We start from the raw sequence: 18,911 nt of genomic DNA on the forward strand, positions 1-18,911 counted from the left end.
AGGTGTGGTGGAGAGGGTGGAGCCACCACAACAACAACAACAACAACAGCTTCTCCTAGCAAAGGAAATGGTGCTACTACAAGCACAGCAACAACATATCCCATGGCAACAAAAGGTCAGTTCGTCATTCAGAAGCTCAGATATGGTGAGACAGAAAATTATCACCTTTATTTTTGGAAAAGCCTTAAGATCTCAACTATGAAATGATACTTTTACTTATCAGTTATTCTCCCTTGATTTAGTTCCATGTGTCGACAATGATCCAGATTGTCCAGGATTAGTAGACTTGTGTGGAATAAACAGTTATGTAGACAAATACTGTTTGAAGACATGTCCTGAAGCGTGTAAGAAGTTGAACAATGGAGATGGCGATGGTGGTGAAAGTCAAGGAAATAAAAATGCGAAATGTGGAGTTTCAGAGGTAATGAGAGGAAGTTAGAAAGTCGCTTTTAATTAAAATCAAGCCTAAAAAATACGAGAAAAATATCACTCTCCCATCTAAAGGGATATGGCGAACGTGACAACTTGGCCTAGTCAGATTAGACAAAACAATTAAAATACGTGCTATGTGTGGATTAATCAGAGTCTGCTCGGAAATCACGAGATGATACATGAATATTTCATTATTCCATTGATCGATGATGTTGTTTTCCAGGTATCGCAACCTCGAGTAGTAAACGGTGTTGAAGCACAGCCAGGTGCTTGGCCATGGATCATTTCCTTACAAACAGTTCGAGGATCACATTTTTGTGGCGGGACTATATTGACACCGACATGGGTAAGAATTTCTTAGTGCTTTTATTCAATTTATCTCCAAGCCCGTCAGATCTGTAATCATACCGATCCAGACATTCGACATTCTGGCACAAGATTACATTTTGGCAAGAAACAAAGTGAAAGATTTCTTTAAGAAGACATTGTCCAGGTTCCGTTGGAACGTTGAAAAATATTTACAGATTTCTTTTTTGATAACTGATCTTGATCTATATTAAGGCAAATTATGTGTGAAAAAAGATGGCACCATTTTCCCTTTGGGTATGAATATGTTTGAAGATTTCGTGTCCAGGAAAGTTTTTGACATTAAACACTCTACAATTCGAAACTTAGGAAAGAGCCTCAAATTTATTTCACATGACTTTCTGATTTTTATATATTAAAGATTTTGACAGCCAGTCATTGTGTGAAGAAATACAAAGAAATACCTGGTTTCTTTATGATCGTGGCAGGTGCTCACGATAAAGAATTGAGTGAACAGTCTCAACAAAGAATCGAAGGTATCTGAAAGCAGATAGTTTAAGGATTGTGTTCACAGCTCTGTAAAGAGCAGTTTCTAAGCAGAAATTTTTACACACTTTGACAACATCACCACGTTTAATCTAAACTTGTGAGAACAAAATAATCTGATGAATCAGCATATCTGATAAATGCCTTTCCTATGCTAATACAGTCAACATTTCTTTAATTCTTCTATTATTCGAATCTTTCCATGATAGAGTTTAAACAAAAATATATTGGTAGTTGGCAACCTCCGTAATTCAAATGTTCCTATAATTACCGAATCAGAGAATCGAGTAAAAGTTATCAATTAGCCCACTACAATTCATCCGAAAATGTCCCAAAACGCTTTCTTTTTAGCCAAGAGAATCATTGTTCACCCAGAATATGGGCGTTACGATGAATTCAGTGCTGATATCGCTTTAATACAACTGGAAACTCCTCTCAGATTGAACGACCGTGTTGTTAAAGCTTGTATGCCACAACAAGGCGTTTACCCAAAAGTTGGAAAGAATTGTTACATTGCAGGTAAGATTATATTCATCGAACCACCCGTGATTCAGTGTTTAAAACAGTTGGAACCGGTGATTAAAGGAAAGAATGAGATTCGAGCGTTTCACTTTTTTGAATCATCATTACGGTGAACATGTCGTATCGTTCGTTGAAATGTTTATACTTATTTTAAACCAAAACTATGTCGATTTCTATGGGTAGACTGACTTCTACATCTTATTTCAATCTCTTCTCTCATTTTGTTTTGCATATAATAACTTACTGAGCAATGCTAAAAACTAATCCTTTCAATATCTCTTCCAGGATGGGGCGCAATCGACTACCCTGGGGATTCCGTTGACACGTTACAACAGACACGTCTCCCAGTGGTCGGTACCCCGCACAGAGGTTGCCATAACATTACTGAAGTCGTTTGCGTTGGTCTTGGATTCGGAAGCCAATCTAACGGTAAACAACATCCAAACGCATGTCGTGGTGATTCTGGTGGCCCATTGATGTGTCAACAATCAAACGGATCATGGACTGTGGAAGGTGTTGCTAGTTATGTTTACACTTATTGTAAATACTACACAGCTTACGCTCCAGTCAACAAATACTTGCCATGGATCAAACAATATGTTAATGAATTATAAAACTTTAAATTAAATCATCAAAGAAAAGTTTAATACTTAGTCCCTCCTTACGTGTCAATTTTTAGTCGAAATTCTCCATAAATTGAATTTGAAGACAGAATACCTGCTTTAAAACCTCCCCATTGTAATATAGTTTGTTTTGATCAGTCTGTTGCTGAGAAATGTCCAATTTATTAGACAATACCCCACATTTAGATATATTCAACTGTTTTTGAGATTCTAAAGATGCTTCGTTTGTCTAAATATTTTGGTTATTTAGGTAAAAGAAGAGGTTGAATTTATGTTTATCACGACTTTCACTATCAGTTCTTTAAAGCTTGCCACCAGTTCCCTTTGGGGGTAAAATGTGGGGGGCGTACGGGGTTTGCGATTTCCGAAATACCGAATAATTTTGCCAAAATTTCCGAAATTCTGTAAAAAAATACTTGCAATTCCGATACCGATCTTTTGGGTATTTTTCCTCGTTTTGACTAATTGTTCATCAAATTTGATTTTTCATGCATGAATTCCGAAAAAAAAGGGGGATAAAAACTTTATAATACCAAAATTTCGAAGCAAAATTTCATGGATTTCCGATACCGAAACAATTTCAGATGTCCGAAATACCGAAGGAATTTTGCCCGATTTCCGAAATTCCGAAGAAAAAAGGGTCGATTTCTGCAATTCCGAAATACCGTATGCCCCCCACTAAAATAAGGTTATTTGCTAAGTTGCTTTCACCAGGTCACAAAAATGTTTAGATTTTTTTTTTAATACAACGGGTTAGGTTAGACTGTTTTATATTTTGTAAAACACTTTTTTGGCGTGTATCATGTTCAACAATTAATCAGGGGGCCCTTCTTTCTCATGGAAAGAATGGAGAAGGAGATGTAACACATTATTGAGCTATCAGCAGGATTCAAACCCAGAACAAAATCTTGAAGCACGAAAATGAAAATGCCATTTACAAACCATGTTTCACCTACAAAAAGTTTGCTTCAAATTCAATAATTATTAACATTTAAATTATACAAATTTAATAATTATGGTTTAGCTAAATTTGTGGTCGTTTTTACAGTGGGAACATTATTTCAAATGTAAAGAAACGTTGGAAATGTATCTTCGAAAGATTGCAATATTTTTGGTCGTTTATTGGTATGAGACACAAGGTAAATTCAACTTGTTGTGAAATTAGTTGAAAAATAAAAAAAATGAAAGTAAATCCTATATAAATTTTGAACGTTTATTGAACTATTTTTCTATCAATCCTTCTATTTTGATTCTAGAAATAAAGCGACACTTAAAAGGCCCCGTTAGAAAGCAATAGCACAAGGTAGAAAAACAGGTCGAATTTAATCTAAATAGTAGTACACTTCAAAACGGGTTTTCTTCTTATTTTAACTCAGGATTTAAAAGATTAGAAAGATGTTATGATCCCAAACAACGTTGGCGCTGTAAAATCAGAGTGAAGTTCTATAAAAACTTTTGCAGTGATGAACTAAGAAAGCAAACATGTATCAAAAGTTGCGGTGGTTGTCGAGTAGGACCAGTCACACCCAAACGAAAATGTGGCGTTTCAAATGCTTTTCAAGGGCGAGTTGTGAATGGTGAAAACGCCCCTGAAGGAGCTTACCCTTGGATAGGTTCGCTTCAATTTCGTAAACCTGGAACCAAGAAACACATTTGTGGAGCCACTCTTATTCATCCGAGATGGGTAAATAAATAAATACATGTTAAGACGATTCGTTTAATTCGAAAGTAAAGGAAAGATACCCGATTAAATCATCTTGATTAAGCTATTTCACAACATAGGAAAAACTACACTAAGGTAATCACTAAAATTTTGTGAATCTCGCTCTGTTTTGACTTGTTATCTTAATTTTAAAGCCCCTAACCATTCCATGCAAAAGATTATTCACTACAATTGGCATTTGGCTCCCTTTATTTTATCCCTATAGTCTAAAAGATAACACCGAATATATGTGTGTGTTTTCTGCCACCTAGAAGGTTACTTTTGAATCTTCTACAATCAAGGTCATAATATTTGAGAAAAAAGGGAAATCCACCGGGAAGTTTTTGAACCACAATCGATTTGTAAGTACTCTAAAGTAGGTTGGAAGGGTAGAGTTTTAACTCTGAGTTCTAACATGAGACTTAAGTTAGGACCTTAGGATCTGAGGATCCAAAAGTTCAAAAATAGTCCACAATAAGACTCAGAATATAGCCTGGAAGTCTGCCAACCCCTCCCAAATTGAAATATTCGATTAAATTAAAGAGATGGCCCAAAATCGACTTTCTCACCAGAACTTTAAATCTTGAAAAACGTCAAAATAACCAAAATTCTCAATATATTATGACCTTTATTGTAGATCCTGATGAACTGAGGAAGACTGTAAATCAGCCCGTGCTCCATTAAATGGGTCAGAATTGCTGATTAATCCAAATCACTTCAGTCACTCCACCGTCCTCGAAAGAGCAAATATCGCTTATTAGTCACTGAGATATAGGTGTGTTAAGAGGGTAATCCGTTATAATATCAACTTTTTTCAGGTTTTGTCAGCTGCACATTGTTTTTCGTTCGAAAAAGCCAATATTGATGATTTTCTACCATTCCTTCGTGTCGAGTTTGGAATCCATAACCAAAACAAAACAGAGCCTTCGTCTCAAGTCAGAAGAATATCAATGCTTATTCAAAGCCCTGATCTTGAAGTTTTTCCAGAGCAAAACACAATATATGGAGATTTGGTTTTGTTGGAACTCGATGTACCAGTCATGTTGAATGATCGAGTCAATTTACCATGTTTGCCAGAAAAAGAAGACTACCCAACGATTGGACAGAACTGTGTTGTAGCAGGTTAGGCAAACTTCATATGACTTCGTTTCTAATTTTTCCTTTTTGGCTGAGCAACCTTATAACATCTTTCTGCATCGTCTGATCTTCTACAGCCAATAGGCTAGAAAATGGGCCAATCGTATAACCAACAACTTTTGCTAAAATGGTGAAGTTTAGGAACTCTTCTTTCATTTAAAGGGACATAACAGTAGTAAATTGTAAACATTGCGCGAACCACGTGTCATTAAAGAGAACAATTAAATTCACGTGTCCAAAACAAACTTGTAAAACAATTGAACAATCAAAATTAGCTATATTTGGTTTGATTTTTTATTTTGACATGTGACATTTGTTTTGATTTGGTATCCGCTGCATACAGTTTGTTTACAAATTTCGCAAGTACTGTTATGTCCCTTTAAGTCTCAATAAATCGAATCAAATGAAAATAGTTCAAGAAAAGCCACTATCTCGTTTAAGAGAATCTCAGACAATTAAACTAATCTTTCAATGATAAGTTTCAACAACCATTCTGAAAGTGTAAGAACTTCTTTATTGACTTCAAACAGGTTGGGGGAGTATAAAATGGCCAAGTGATAAAACAGGAGGTATTCTTCAACAAGCTCGGTTACCGGTTGTTGGGCCAAATCATATCGGTTGCCGTAACAACACTGAAGTCATCTGTGTTGGATACGGTTTTGGAAATCAACTTAATGGAAAACACCATCCAAATGCATGCAAAGGAGATTCTGGCGGCCCACTTGTTTGTCAGGAACAAAGTGGGAATTGGGAATTTGTTGGTGTGGCAAGTTATGTTCATACTTTGTGCAAGTATTACACAGCTTATGCTCCCGTTGGAAAATACATGTCCTGGATCAGGAGCTATGTGCCGGCACATTTTTAATTCATATGATATTCTTTTACTGAAAGTTTTTATCGCTATTTACTTAACTCTCTCTAACTTAAAAATTTTGGGTAAATCAAAACTCTTAAAATTGATCGATAAAAGTAAGATTTTATAAGGTTTTTAAGGAATAGAATACAAAGAAATATTAAAGTTCAACATTTCATATTGCTTTTACCCATAGTCATAGTCATAGTAGCCTTTTTGTGTCCTAGACCCGAAGCAGCCTGCATAAAAAATGAAATCACTTATGAATCACAATGAAAGCGATACCAAGATAATATACGTACACGTATTATGTGATTAATATATCGAACTTGAGTTGCCTATCTTTTAAAAACACGGAATTGAAAACCTTTCTATCTTTAGATTTTGAAAATTTACAGCTCGAAAGCAAGGAAATCCAAATAAATGAAAAGGAATAACTTACTGTTTTACGCTCAGTGTATTTGTACAATCCACTTTTGAAAATCATGAATATCATGAAAAACCACCAGTCATAGCTCTTTTTTTTGCTTTTTTTATGTGTAGATTCTTTAATTTTTGTACTATTGATGGAAAAAAAAGAATATTTTAGATTACAGAAACCTTCTGTGGTCTTTAGTAAAACCTCAAAGTATTTTTATGTAACAATTTGAAATTTTTGAAAATGGGTTCTTACATCGAGTCTTACATGGTTCTTACGTTCAAATTCTATTGTCTTCATCCTAAAAGTCAAAAACTTGTAACTTAAATATCTCGACTTTGGAAAATAGTTAGGCAAAAATATTTTGAAATTTTGCTCAGGACAATAGAAGAATCCCATGTACCAAATATTACAAACCATCTGGTTATCCCTTTTGAGTAAAATAAAATACTACATCTACATCATGTCTTAGACAGGTTACTTAATTTCGGGATAAGATACAAAAGTAAGTGCAAAATTAGCCCGGGGTCCACTTAAAGCTTTTTGATAGACTGGATGGCGCGATTAAGTGGCCCGGTAGTATATGGTAATATGCTTTTGCTTAGGCGGACTGTAAAACAGTCCGCCAGATTTGAGTTGTTTTTGGAAGGTAAAAACAGTACGAAGCAATGTTTTTATTTGAGAATAAGGGATTGCAAATCTGTTATTGATGTTTGTTTCTCATTTTTGACTACATCTTTCAACTCCAAGTAGTTTTTTTGTTATTTGGATTTTAAACATTCTTTTTCAAAATGGCGACCTCGCCAAATGCTCCTAGTCTACTTCACTGGACTGGACAAAAAGCAAAGTTCAGCCAAAAGTAGACTCTAGTCTAGTGAAAAATACGATCTCTCTCTCACCAGACCCCTTATGCTGAACTCGGTCTTGTATTAGTACGGTACAATATGAAATACAGCATTTATGTACGCGTGTTTGCTCATATTTTTCATGTTGACGATAAAGGCTATTAACGATTCTCAACAAATAAATGGGGAATGTCAATTACCCAAACTTGAATTACGTTCAGCAAATCTTTTGCTCCTACCTACTATGGGCACCAAAGGTCAAGTTTTCTATACACCCACACCTGGCCGGTAGTGTGATATCACCCTATCCTAACTAGCTCATCCTATTCTGATATAACTCGTATCTGTTATCGCTATGTAGTCACACCCAATTACTTTGAATGAATGATAAATAAACAAAAAATCAAAGTAGCATAGTTGACGCTCTATAATTCGACATTCTAATTTTCGCTGGGCTCCGTTATTCGATAATATTGAAAGTCACCGTCAAGAAGAAGCTCTCTTAAACGACAAAATTAAGCAATGAAAATCCGATTCCCCATGAAAATCGAACTAGAGATTCGCGAATTTGGGCGTCATCCTTTGAGCCTTGGATCTGATACACTTTTTAAAAATCTCCAGTGCGTAAATTTCACTTTTAGAAAGAAAAATGTATTTGATGTGATTTGACGCTACTACTCTTCTCACCAAAGAAAAACCTACCAGGGAAAGAATATAGATAAAATGAAAAGGTAAAGTTTATACTACTTTTTAGGTAAGAAAATACAGAGCCTAATTTTTGGTAGAGTCTACGGTCGATTTCTCTCCCCAGTACAGAGCGGAGTAATTTTAATGTGTTCAACTCGTTTCTTTTCTTTTGAAAAAATGTCTATAAAGGAACATGCTCTTTGATCCATGGCAAGTATTTGCCGACTGGAGCGTAAGCTGTGTAGTATTTACAATAAGTGTGAACATAACTAGCAACCCCAACGAATTTCCAGCTTCCATTGGGTTGTTGGCAGACGAGCGGACCGCCAGAATCTCCTTTGCACGCGTTTGGATGCTGTTTACCATTAGCCTGTGTTCCAAATCCATGACCAACGCAAATGACTTCAGTGTTGCTATGGCAACCGATATGATTTGGCCCAACAACCGGTAACCGAGTTTGTTGAAGAATACCTCCTGTCTTTTCACTTGGATATTCTCTTATTCCCCATCCTATAAATAATAAATAGTGCATACAATAGGCGATTAATGATCACTTCTTTTATTCGAATCTTGTTTTCTTTCAAACTTATTCTCGTCGAAGGCGAGGCCCTCATAAAATAATTCGACACCAGATTTGATATCATTTTCCAGTTCAAATTAGCGAGAGTCAACTGTACAATAAAACAATTATGAAAAAATAAATAAAAAATAAATAAATTTTTGAAAATATTTTCAGTTGCTCTAAATAGCCAGGTTTAGTTTTTTTAATTAAATTACATTTGGGGGGGGGGGAGTGGTGGTATTAAGTGGTACACTTTCCAATCCTCGGTAATTGGGTCCCCATGTATCAAAATTTGAAGATTCTTCCACCAACCCCGTTTATTCCGACCCCAACGTTAGTTAGGCACCTGAGATTACATGAAGTTTGCCTAACCTGCCACAACACAGCTCTGACCAATCGTTGGGTATTCTTCTTTGTCTGGTAAACACGGTAAATTGACTCGATCATTCAACATGACTGGTACATCGAGTTCCAACAAAAGTAAATCTCCATACAAAGTTCCATCTTTGACACCTAAATCGGGACTTTCAAAAGCATTTTTGATGTTTCTCAGCTGAGAGGTTGATTCTTCTTTGTCTTGGTCATGGATACCGAGCTCAACGTGAATAAATGGCATGATAGCATTCATACTGAAATTACCAAAGTCAAAGCAATGAGCAGCTGTTAAGACCTAAAATAAGAAGTAAAATTAATTATCATGGGTTGGTGATTTATTTTTATAGTACAGTAGAAAATACATGTTTTGGACAAGAGGGTAATAACCGCTGACAGAACTTTGACAAATGTTCAATATATTCAATATCATATAATCCAACGTTCCCACAACGTTTTCCCTTTACAGTCATATTAACAACCTTAACTTCTTTACAACGATAACATCGTATAAAATTTCTTCGCTTTACGTTCTGTTATATTTACCTCCTCTAATATTTTGAGAAGGAAGATTAAAACGAGCAAAACATGACATTGCATAAATTATAATTCATCCTTACCCATTTTGGATGGATAAGAGTTCCACCACAAAAATGAGATTTGACATTTTCAATAGCTACGCGGATTTGAAGTGAAGCAATCCATGGGTATGCTCCTTCGGGTGCGTCCTCTCCATTGACTACACGGCTTTGAGAAACCTTGGAAACGCCACATATTGGTTTAGGAACTGGTGGAGGAGTAGGGGGTCCGTTGCAAAGATTACAAGTTTGTTTGCAAGCAGCTTTGGATTCATCTTGGTCACAAAAATTGTCAAAGTATTGGAGTCCTTTTTTACAAAACCAATGTTTGTCGTCTTCAACATCACATTTTTCAAACTCAGGAGGCTGAAAACCTGAAAGTTTTATCGAAAGAAATGTTACAAATTATGACAAATAATCGATCTGGTTTTTTGGTCTAATATGATAGTCATAGTCTATACTCTTACAAATGTGTCATAGTTCTCGGTTAAAAAGTTAAACTAATGAACATTAAAGACTAGAAAGAAATCTTACCGCACGTTTTCGAAAATACTACTGCGAATATAAAAAAGTGTAGAGAATGCATGATTGAGCCTTGATCCTTTAACTTCGAAATGTTACTTTGGAATGTAGTGATGAAGAAGACATTCATTCAGACTTTTAAAGAGAAAAGCTGTGAAATTTTCAATTTGTTCGCTAATTTTGACAATTTAAAGAAGCTGCTAATTGTTTTCATTGAGATTCCCACTGATTAATTTATTCCGAAACATTTTGTCATTTTTTATCCCCTAAATAAAAAACAGCTGAACCAAATTGCAATTTGGTCCAATCCATTCTCATCAAATCTAACATTTTTAGCAGGTAAATGTTTAAGTACGCAAGTCAAAAGTCTAAAGTAATGTAATGTAATGTAAAATCTATTAATTTGTTCAGTTGTATGTTTCTTTTTGTATGAATCATTTCAGTAGAATAGAAATGAAATTATTACCGTTTGCAACGACATCACGCAATCCAGTACCGGCACAATGACAATATTAAAGTTTAAAATCAGCACCCACTTTATGCTTTATTAAAAAGCTTAAGACCGTTGGGAAAATATTTTTGAGGAAAAAAAGTAAGCCTATCTTTTCCACCAAAACGAAAATACTCATGAAGATAAACTTACCTAGACACCTTTCGCATTTCATTAAAAAACAAAATGTTTGATACATAGAAGTAAAACTAATTAAGATAAGTTAATTAAGATAAATTAAGTCAAAAACTTTCTCAACCTACAACTTTGTTTTTGACTAATTTCTGTAAAAGTGGAAAGTATGTAAAATCTACCACAGTTCTATAAAAAAGTTATCAGTTTAAAACTTCTTTATTCAATCAAAATGGAAAGTTTCAACTCATCCAATTTTGGGGACAGCAATTAAATACATTTGGGAAAGTTAGCAAAATAGTAAGTGCGGTGAGTAATTTAAATTTTATTTTTTCTGTCAAATTGTATAAAAAATTATAATTTGCATTTTAAATTCTAAATTTCATATCATAATAGGAGTATTTCAGGAGTTTTTAAAAAGTAACAGAAAGAGATCATAAATTAAGACAATAAAAATTGAATACCCAAAAATTCAGTTTGGTGTGAATAAATTAGACGAAGCAAAACTAATAAGAAAGACTATCCTGCCATTTATTCGAAGTGCTTTCGGACTGGATTTGCTCCAAATAACGTTTCCCGGATTTCTGGCAGCATCTGGAATTGAAGAAAATAATTCATATTTTAGGCTTGCTAGTAATAGTTGTCAAATGAAAAAAGTAAACCTGTGGGAGAATTTCACAGTAATATTTCCAACGCAGTTAGCTACAAAACTCTTATACTTTTCCGTGACCCAGTTGGTACTTGGTAAGATCAAAACTTTGGATCGGACTTTTATAATATGTCCTTAAGTGCAATTTATCAGATCTTGGTAAAAGAATGTATTTACTTGTCTGCTCATCAAATCCAATCTACTTTCCAATGTGTTTGTCACACGGATGCGACCACCTTTGGCAAGCAATTCAAGTCCGCCAGAGCTGGGAAAGAAAGCGAAAAATATTCGAAATATTAGAGTCAATCTTCAATTCAATTGTTATGATAGGATTATGAAAATCGAAAACTTCAGACCTTTCACTTTCAGACCTCTCCAGATCTTTCAAACAAGCAAATTATTTCGGTTGTAGAGATGGCTGATGTCAACGAAGTATAAAAGAGCTAATTCACTAATTCTTTTAATGGTTTTGAATTATAAAATGCACTCCATGAAGATTTGATAAATCATTTCAGAATTATGATTTAGCAGGGAAAAGGTCAGGACAAGAATATTTCGATTACTTACCATGACTCTGGCAAATAATTGTTGCTATCAATTTGCAAATCGCATTCCTTCTTTGTTTTCTCACGGTAGTTCTTCAAACATTCGTCTTTAATTTCCTGGAGTCACAAACGTAAGAGCGTAATTGCATTAAGAAGATGGGACCCCTTTCTTCCCACTGGAAAAATTGACCAAATATCGTCCACGGTAGAAGATTATCCTCGAATTTTCGTCCCCACTAAAAATGACCAAATAAACGAATCTTCACTGCAAAATGTTCATTTTCCCCATCCCCACTGAATTTGAAAACAAAAGAATTGAAATCCCCAGCCATAAAAAAGATGGGAATATCAATCCCCATTGAGCTTTAGCCCTTTATTTCTATCCCCACTGGCTAAAAGAATCCTAAACGGGTCTTTGAGAAGGGGATGTATTTAAAGGAATTATTAAATACAATTATTCATTTCATACTGACCTTGACTAATTCCAAATCGTCACGTCTGCATCTAATTTGTGCAGTTGGTTCAAGCAGTTGATAAAGACACTAGAAAATGAAAATAAAACATGTTAAGTACTTTCATGAAAACATAACCAGAATGTTCTTTTACCCAGGCACATAATCGACTGATCTGATATTTGCATTTTTTTCTATATAAAAGGGGGCACTAAAAGGTCGTTTTTTCAAAAATCATACTGCAGGGGAGGTACTAAGGTGAATAGTTTAGATGGCTAATTGTTATGTAAGAGTAGGCAAAAAGTGGGAAGGAAGTTGGTAGCTAAAATCTTTACTCAGAAAAGATTGAAAGAAGCAGTTACTCCTTTAATCTTTTTGACTTTAGACCGCCAGTTTTCTGACCACTTTAAATCAAAATTAGAAAGTTTAGGGCGCAAAGAGGAACGTCTAAACCTCTGCTCAATATGTGTCTTTGATACCGGTCAATCTAAAGCTAGATTTGACTTTAGAGGGTATATACCAACATTATATTAACAATATAAATAACATACCTGAGTGAGAAGTCCATTCAAGATGTTCTTGTATTGGTTCTTGTCTTTGGTAACTTCACCAAGACGAGATCTAGTTTCGTCCAAAATTTTCTATTGGAGAAAAAGGTTACATTGGTACAAAAATGGTGGCCGAGCAAGTCTCCCAAGCTAGTAATCTTAGGCAAAATACTTAATATCATTCGTTATATTAAAATAATGATGACAATTTTTGATGATTTTCTACCTAGTGTATTGAAAGTAAAAAGGTTACCTGAATGTGGTCATCCTGAGTTTTCAAAGATTGCAATCGAGATTGATTCAAGAAGTTGGATCTTTGGCTGTAAACAGAAAGTAAAAAAAATAAAGTTTCTAGAAACCCTGGTTGGTGGCAAATGCCAAGCGAAGTGTTCATGAGGTTGACAAAAGGAGAACCCCTTCTAGAAGCAATCACAGATTTATTGCGTGAGATTGTACATGGTATAGAACCGACTTTTATTTACTCCAAAACAGCAGGCGTACTAGGATATAATTAATAAAAGTATTTTGACTCCATTTCTTACATTTTTCTTTGCAGATCAATTTGTTTCTCTTTTTTCTCATAATAACCCATGACTTTGATACGCTCTTGTTGAACTAGTCTGGCTTTTTCGATATTGAACTCTTCCTCAGCCTAAAGCATAAAAAAACAGCAACTTCAGGAAAAATGTATTGGTTGACCTTATTGCTGCGATAACACCAAAGCGAAGCTTCTAATAATTAAAATTATATTAAAATTAGGACATTGAAGATTTTAAGACTATTTTAAAGCTGTATATCATTATCTTTGCTCAAAGATTTTCATTGGAATGACGGAAGAAGATTATAGTTTGTTTCATTACCTTAGCTTCAATTTCTTCTGCTTTTTCTTTGGCTTCTTGATGGATGAAAGCCATCATGTGTTCAATCTGAAAAGGTAAAAATTATATCTTGGTAATTAGAGAAACAGACGAAATAAGAGGCATATGCTTATCATACCTAATCATGGTATTACATGTGAAGAAATCAGAATTTCAGTGCTGATTTCTAATTCGCAAAAATATTACAGTTAATTTAGTCTACTTTGATAAGTTCATTTTAAAAAGATTTTACATACAAAACAGAACTATATTATCAAAATTTTAGCATTGTGTATTCAAACAGTTCTAGAGCATCATCTATTATAAAAATTGTATTCAATTTTTTTCCTGTCACAAAAAGAAGAATTCAGTGACCCAAGAGCTTACTTGTTTCTTGACATCTTCATCATTGAGAACCATCTTGGCAGCTTAAGGTATATTCTTTCAAGGTGGAAACTTATTTATTGGCTAAAAAATAAAGAATATCTATGATAGTGAAAGGAAAACTTTTGTTCATGTTTCCTGCATGGATGAAAGCCATCAATTCTTTCTCAACAAAAAAATTCTCTTTACTCCCCTGAAATTTGTTGTTTTAAAAATTGGATTAAAGAACAGTGAAAGTCTGATGTAATAATTCTATTGAAAAAATTATTATGTAGCTGAAATCAGATCATCAAAATTAAAAAAAAATTTTGAAATTACTTTTTTTTATTTAAAGTGCTTTGAATTATCCTTTTCCATTATTAGGCACCAGAGGGTATGCATATAGCATCTTCCATGAAAACAAGAATTCTGGAATCAAAACTTTAAAGTACACTCACAAGACATACTCACAAAAATATTATTGCCTGATGGGACAAAATCAATAACGACAAAAAACAACATTGTGTAGGCAGAGAACTGGGCGAAGTTGAAAAAGCCACCCTCTAAACACCCGCAAATGTGCTCACAGTTCGAACAAATATCGCAATCAAACCAATCAAATATAATTGAATGAGATCGAATAATTGTGATTCGATAGTCATTTAAGAGAACGGGACTACCTATTGACTCCGCATTTTAAAATTACTCCACCCATTCGGGCCAGAAATTATCTACTCTGTATTATGGAAATAAAAACCCTAATACTCTAGCTTTTACATGCATGGGAAGATTCGCAGCATTATCATGCACTAATTCGAGAGAATATCAGCGTGCCAATTTGAACAAAACTTATTCATTGGTAATATCTAATTTCTTGCTTGTTTTACTTTTATCTGTGGAAGTGTGGAGTTATTAGTTATGCAATAGACCGCCACCGCCACTCCCGTTCACCTAAATGAGTATTGTCGAACGCAATCAAATCTCAATCGAACGGCTGATTCCTGGGTAAAACTGATTGTGTTTGATTGTGTTTGATTGCATTCGATTGGTTTGGTTTGATTGAGATCCGATTTTGTTCGCTTAGTTCCATTACAATGATGTTCGATAAGATTGATTGCAATTAAATTGGCCCACTCCTTTAGAGCTATAGTGTGGGTAGCTGCCAATATGCCATTGGAAAATCAGATACCGTAAAACCTGGTAATATGCATCAGTGGAGGGAAACTTGCATAGCCATCAAATATTCGTTTTGGAGAACGCAATGTTCTTTTGAATAACTAATTATCCAGCAGAAATTCTTTTTAATGATAACGTCATATAATTGATTTGTCTATTACAACACAGCTGTTACATCTGATAATTTATCCTGCTTGTACTGGCTGGAGTATTTGTTATTCAATAGACAATGTCTGACCAACCAAAGCAGCATGGTAAATTAAATTGCGGGTAAATAAAACAGCGTGGTTGGATAGTAAAAAAACATGAGAGGTCACAAACTTTAAGATGGCAGGAATTCAGATGGCTGCTGGACGTAATCTCAAATTTAATAATGATATTGAACATAATTATGCATGACACCACTTTTATGTAGGAGATATACATTTTACAATCCGTAAATTTTGTAAATCAGGTTTGTTTTAATTTAACTTTGTATTTTAATGACCAGCCAGGTCATTCATTTAAGGGCTATGCATGTTACTGTGAGATCGGGTAACTTGCATCATTGGAGACTAAAATGCATAGTATTACCCCTCAAATAAATGACCTGGCTGGTCATTAAAATACAAAGTTAAATTTACAAAACAAAATGGCATGCTAATCGTGTTTCAGAATCAGTCATTGACAAGTTTCTCTGTAGAAAAATATGAGTGGAGTTTGCTTTTGATGTGATAATAGCAACATGAGGTTTCCAGGATAAGTTTTTTGAGATGGTGACACCAAGTTTGATTGGTCAGTCAGGCACATCCTGGCAAATGAACGGGGTGAGCATTTGCATGGGGTATTCGTCACCCAGTGTAAATGAGATAGGACGTCTCAGGCTAAAAGCGTGAAAATGAATAAAAATGAACTTCAAACTGAAAATGGGAAAAAAGGAAGAAAACTTGGAACTTTATTTTTTCGTTAAAAGTTTCCTTCGATCTTCGAAGACAAAATTGACCTATGGAAAAAAAATTTCATCTATGCAGTTCTTTGAAATCAGTTACATCAATATGCCTTCTTACCTGTCTTTAAAAATATAAATAAAAGTATTCACAGAAAAGGACGCAAAAAAAACAACACATAAGTGTGAGAACAGAGTAATCAAACTCGTTAGAAAAAGTACCATTAGAAGTCATAAAAAATCAACCTGAATAAATGCAATCGAAATTCCAGAGAACTTCATAATTCCCCAAACAACATTACATTACTATGTCAAACTCCCATCACATAATTTTACAATTACGTCAGAGTAGACTACGCTCGCCACCGAAGAGGTTTATTTGGAAAGGGTAATTATATTTTATTGTTCGCTTCTTTTTTAAAGATTCGCCGGGTTGGAAAAGTATGAATTTCTTTGTACATATTTTACCTACCCCAAATATTTAGGAGGTTGAGTTTTAAACGAATCGTCAAGTTGAAACGAACGATAAATGTATCAAGGTCTGTTTTATTTACCCCCTGGTGACTTAACAAAAGAGACTTAACTCGATGTTACAATGCAATTATTGAAAGTTTGGTTCGGCCTTTTTATAATGAGCGAGACATACGTTCTCTGATTACGCAATTTTCATATTGACATTTTCGAGGCATTTTGATGTAACTGGAAATGAAGCAAAATATTTCCAACCCAAGCTCAAAAGTCTCTTATCTTATTTATACTATCTATTCTATTATGTCTATTATGTCCTATTCTATTATGGTTAAGTTACAGGAGGCTCTGGGAGCCCATTCTCGCAGCTATAGATGCATTGAGTAAGCATTCCCCTCACATGGCATGGGTTGAAACTTGCCAAGTGAACCGTTGTTGTTGTATTGTATTGTATTGTTTTTCTTTGATAGACTTTATGAGCTATGAAATATTTACAAGGACTGTGAACAAAAATATCCTTTAAGAGGATTTCTAAGCCATTCACAGTATAAACTAGCTACAGTTATAAATAATGATGATATAATATATTATCTATGTTATCTTTTTTAGCTAGGTGATTTTGCAAGGTTGGTTTGAATATAGAATACAGCCTTTATGTATAAGTACGTCCAAGTTACGTTCAAGTTGTTGGTTGCCTGTACAGGAATCAAGGTTGATGTCCACTATACCACAACGCCATACTGATGAGCTAGATAGTAATCATTAAAAAGAAAATGTCTAACTACCCAGAAAACAAGGCTAACTACAATATTAAAAAGTATACTTGATGACCCTGATAACCAGTCAGTTCACCAAAAACTCAGTTCACCGTTCACCTCAGCTAGTTGCTTTTCTTCGCTCGAATGGGCAACTAAAGAACTCTTTGTAAAGAACCTTTTTATACCTCTCAACAAAAATATCAGCTTTTTCCGTAAAACAGATTTTCTCTGAAGAAATATATTCCCCACAGCAAAGTCTACCATTTCCAATATTAGTTTGCGAAAAATAAAATTCGGAAAAAGATCACTACCCTATCACGTGATGACGCACTTTAACCGGGACCCCTCAAACCACCGTTTTTTTGACACGGGCATTTTTGCTGCTTGTAACACATGTACGGCCTGTAGCATGTAGGCTGCATCACACGCCTACCCCTCCCTTCTTCCGGGGCTAAGTTAGACATACAAATTTTCACAAACAGACTTTTCCCAAACTTTAAATGTCTGCGAAAGTAAGCCGTAGCCTGAAAAGTGCACCAAAATTTCCCAGGTATCTCACGATTCTACGCACGATACGACAGAAAACAGTAAATTCTTTGGACCGACTAAGAATATTAATGAATTCCCGGCTTTATTTATGTTACAGAAAGAAGGATGCCCGAGAATACCCTGGAGTTTGCTGATGTCAGTTCTCCCCCCCCTCAGGGAAGGGGATTGTACTTCTCATCCTACCGCATACTACGAATTCCCCTAGTGGAGTTGCTCCCGCTATACATACAAGTATTGTGATGATGACGACGATTATTTGCAGTAAACAGTATGCTCTTCCTTTTCTTTAATTTAGTCACACAATCATGGGTCATTCCAATTATAATTGGAGATTGGAGTGAACCGCCCTTATGGGTGCTATCAAACGGTGTATGGGCTGCAGTGCTCCTAGGTCCCTACTGGCGGTATTCAGTCAAAGATGAACGTGACGTCTGCGCCCTTCCTCGGGAATGGCCGTCATGCAGTCGAATAACGTCTAATGAAAAAAGGCCCGGCTTAATTGCTACATTGATGATAACGAGGATGGACGAGAAAAACTTTTAAATTTTTTCAGGAATATTTCAGGGGGTGAAAGTGCTTTTTAGGGAATATATTTTTTTATCCAGAACATGCTCATGGTAACCACTATAACTATAAAGACCCACAAGAACACACAACAACTAAACAATATAGAGCTTCATCCTTGAATAGTGGTATGGTGAGTACAAAGAAATTCTCTTTGGTGAGTAGTTGCACTTGTTTTCACTCGTTATGCTGAATATGAATACGTAAGGTTTTCCATACAAGAAATAGCTGCGGCGAAAATCAATTTTGCTTTTTTACCACATTCAGCCAAGCGTAACACAAAACAATTCAAACAGGAGGGTCACAACAACAAATATCTTCTTCTTCTTT

General features: G+C 35.0%; 3 protein-coding genes across 3 annotated transcripts; 1 reads left to right on the top strand and 2 right to left on the bottom strand.

The window, feature by feature from the left end:
* The first annotated feature begins 604 nt into the window (after nt 1-604).
* Nucleotides 605-6,142, top strand: LOC136818787 (transmembrane protease serine 9-like). The gene is made up of 8 exons (XM_067075024.1): nt 605-778; nt 1,160-1,274; nt 1,636-1,803; nt 2,092-2,405; nt 3,478-3,568; nt 3,806-4,113; nt 4,950-5,253; nt 5,799-6,142. The coding sequence occupies exons 1-8, from the start codon at nt 605-607 to the stop codon at nt 6,131-6,133; spliced, it is 1,809 nt and encodes a 602-aa protein (XP_066931125.1). The 3' UTR covers nt 6,134-6,142.
* A 2,070-nt stretch (nt 6,143-8,212) lies between these two features.
* LOC136818788 (chymotrypsinogen B-like) lies at nt 8,213-10,235 on the bottom strand. Its single transcript, XM_067075025.1, has 4 exons — nt 10,205-10,235; nt 9,626-9,957; nt 9,006-9,303; nt 8,213-8,581 (listed from the first exon to the last, which is right to left on the bottom strand). The coding sequence occupies exons 1-4, from the start codon at nt 10,233-10,235 to the stop codon at nt 8,253-8,255; spliced, it is 990 nt and encodes a 329-aa protein (XP_066931126.1). The 3' UTR covers nt 8,213-8,252.
* An 806-nt stretch (nt 10,236-11,041) lies between these two features.
* LOC136818793 (V-type proton ATPase subunit E-like) lies at nt 11,042-14,252 on the bottom strand. Its single transcript, XM_067075029.1, has 9 exons — nt 14,166-14,252; nt 13,782-13,847; nt 13,464-13,573; nt 13,175-13,241; nt 12,925-13,014; nt 12,395-12,463; nt 11,944-12,038; nt 11,554-11,641; nt 11,042-11,321 (listed from the first exon to the last, which is right to left on the bottom strand). The coding sequence occupies exons 1-9, from the start codon at nt 14,196-14,198 to the stop codon at nt 11,259-11,261; spliced, it is 681 nt and encodes a 226-aa protein (XP_066931130.1). The 5' UTR covers nt 14,199-14,252; the 3' UTR covers nt 11,042-11,258.
* Between the last annotated feature and the right edge of the window lie 4,659 nt (nt 14,253-18,911).

This window comes from Clytia hemisphaerica, unplaced genomic scaffold (genome assembly GCF_902728285.1).
Source record: "Clytia hemisphaerica strain Z4C2 unplaced genomic scaffold, Clytia hemisphaerica genome assembly, whole genome shotgun sequence".
Taxonomy (NCBI): Eukaryota; Metazoa; Cnidaria; class Hydrozoa; order Leptothecata; family Clytiidae; genus Clytia; species Clytia hemisphaerica.

Coding starts and splice junctions, on each gene's coding strand:
- LOC136818793 (XM_067075029.1), bottom strand. CDS start 14,198: ATGGTTCTCAATGATGAAGATGTCAAGAAACAA. Junction 13,574..13,781: donor CAGAAGAAATTGAAGCTAAG/GTAATGAAACAA, acceptor TTTATGCTTTAG/GCTGAGGAAGAGTTCAATAT. Junction 11,322..11,553: donor TGGATTTGATGAGCAGACAA/GTAAATACATTC, acceptor CTTCAATTCCAG/ATGCTGCCAGAAATCCGGGA.
- LOC136818788 (XM_067075025.1), bottom strand. CDS start 10,235: ATGAATGTCTTCTTCATCACTACATTCCAAA. Junction 9,958..10,204: donor CTTCATCACTACATTCCAAA/GTAACATTTCGA, acceptor TAAAACTTTCAG/GTTTTCAGCCTCCTGAGTTT. Junction 8,582..9,005: donor TCAGAGCTGTGTTGTGGCAG/GTTAGGCAAACT, acceptor TATTATTTATAG/GATGGGGAATAAGAGAATAT.
- LOC136818787 (XM_067075024.1), top strand. CDS start 605: ATGATACATGAATATTTCATTATTCCATTGATCGATGATGTTGTTTTC. Junction 779..1,159: donor CTATATTGACACCGACATGG/GTAAGAATTTCT, acceptor TATATATTAAAG/ATTTTGACAGCCAGTCATTG. Junction 1,804..2,091: donor AAAGAATTGTTACATTGCAG/GTAAGATTATAT, acceptor TATCTCTTCCAG/GATGGGGCGCAATCGACTAC.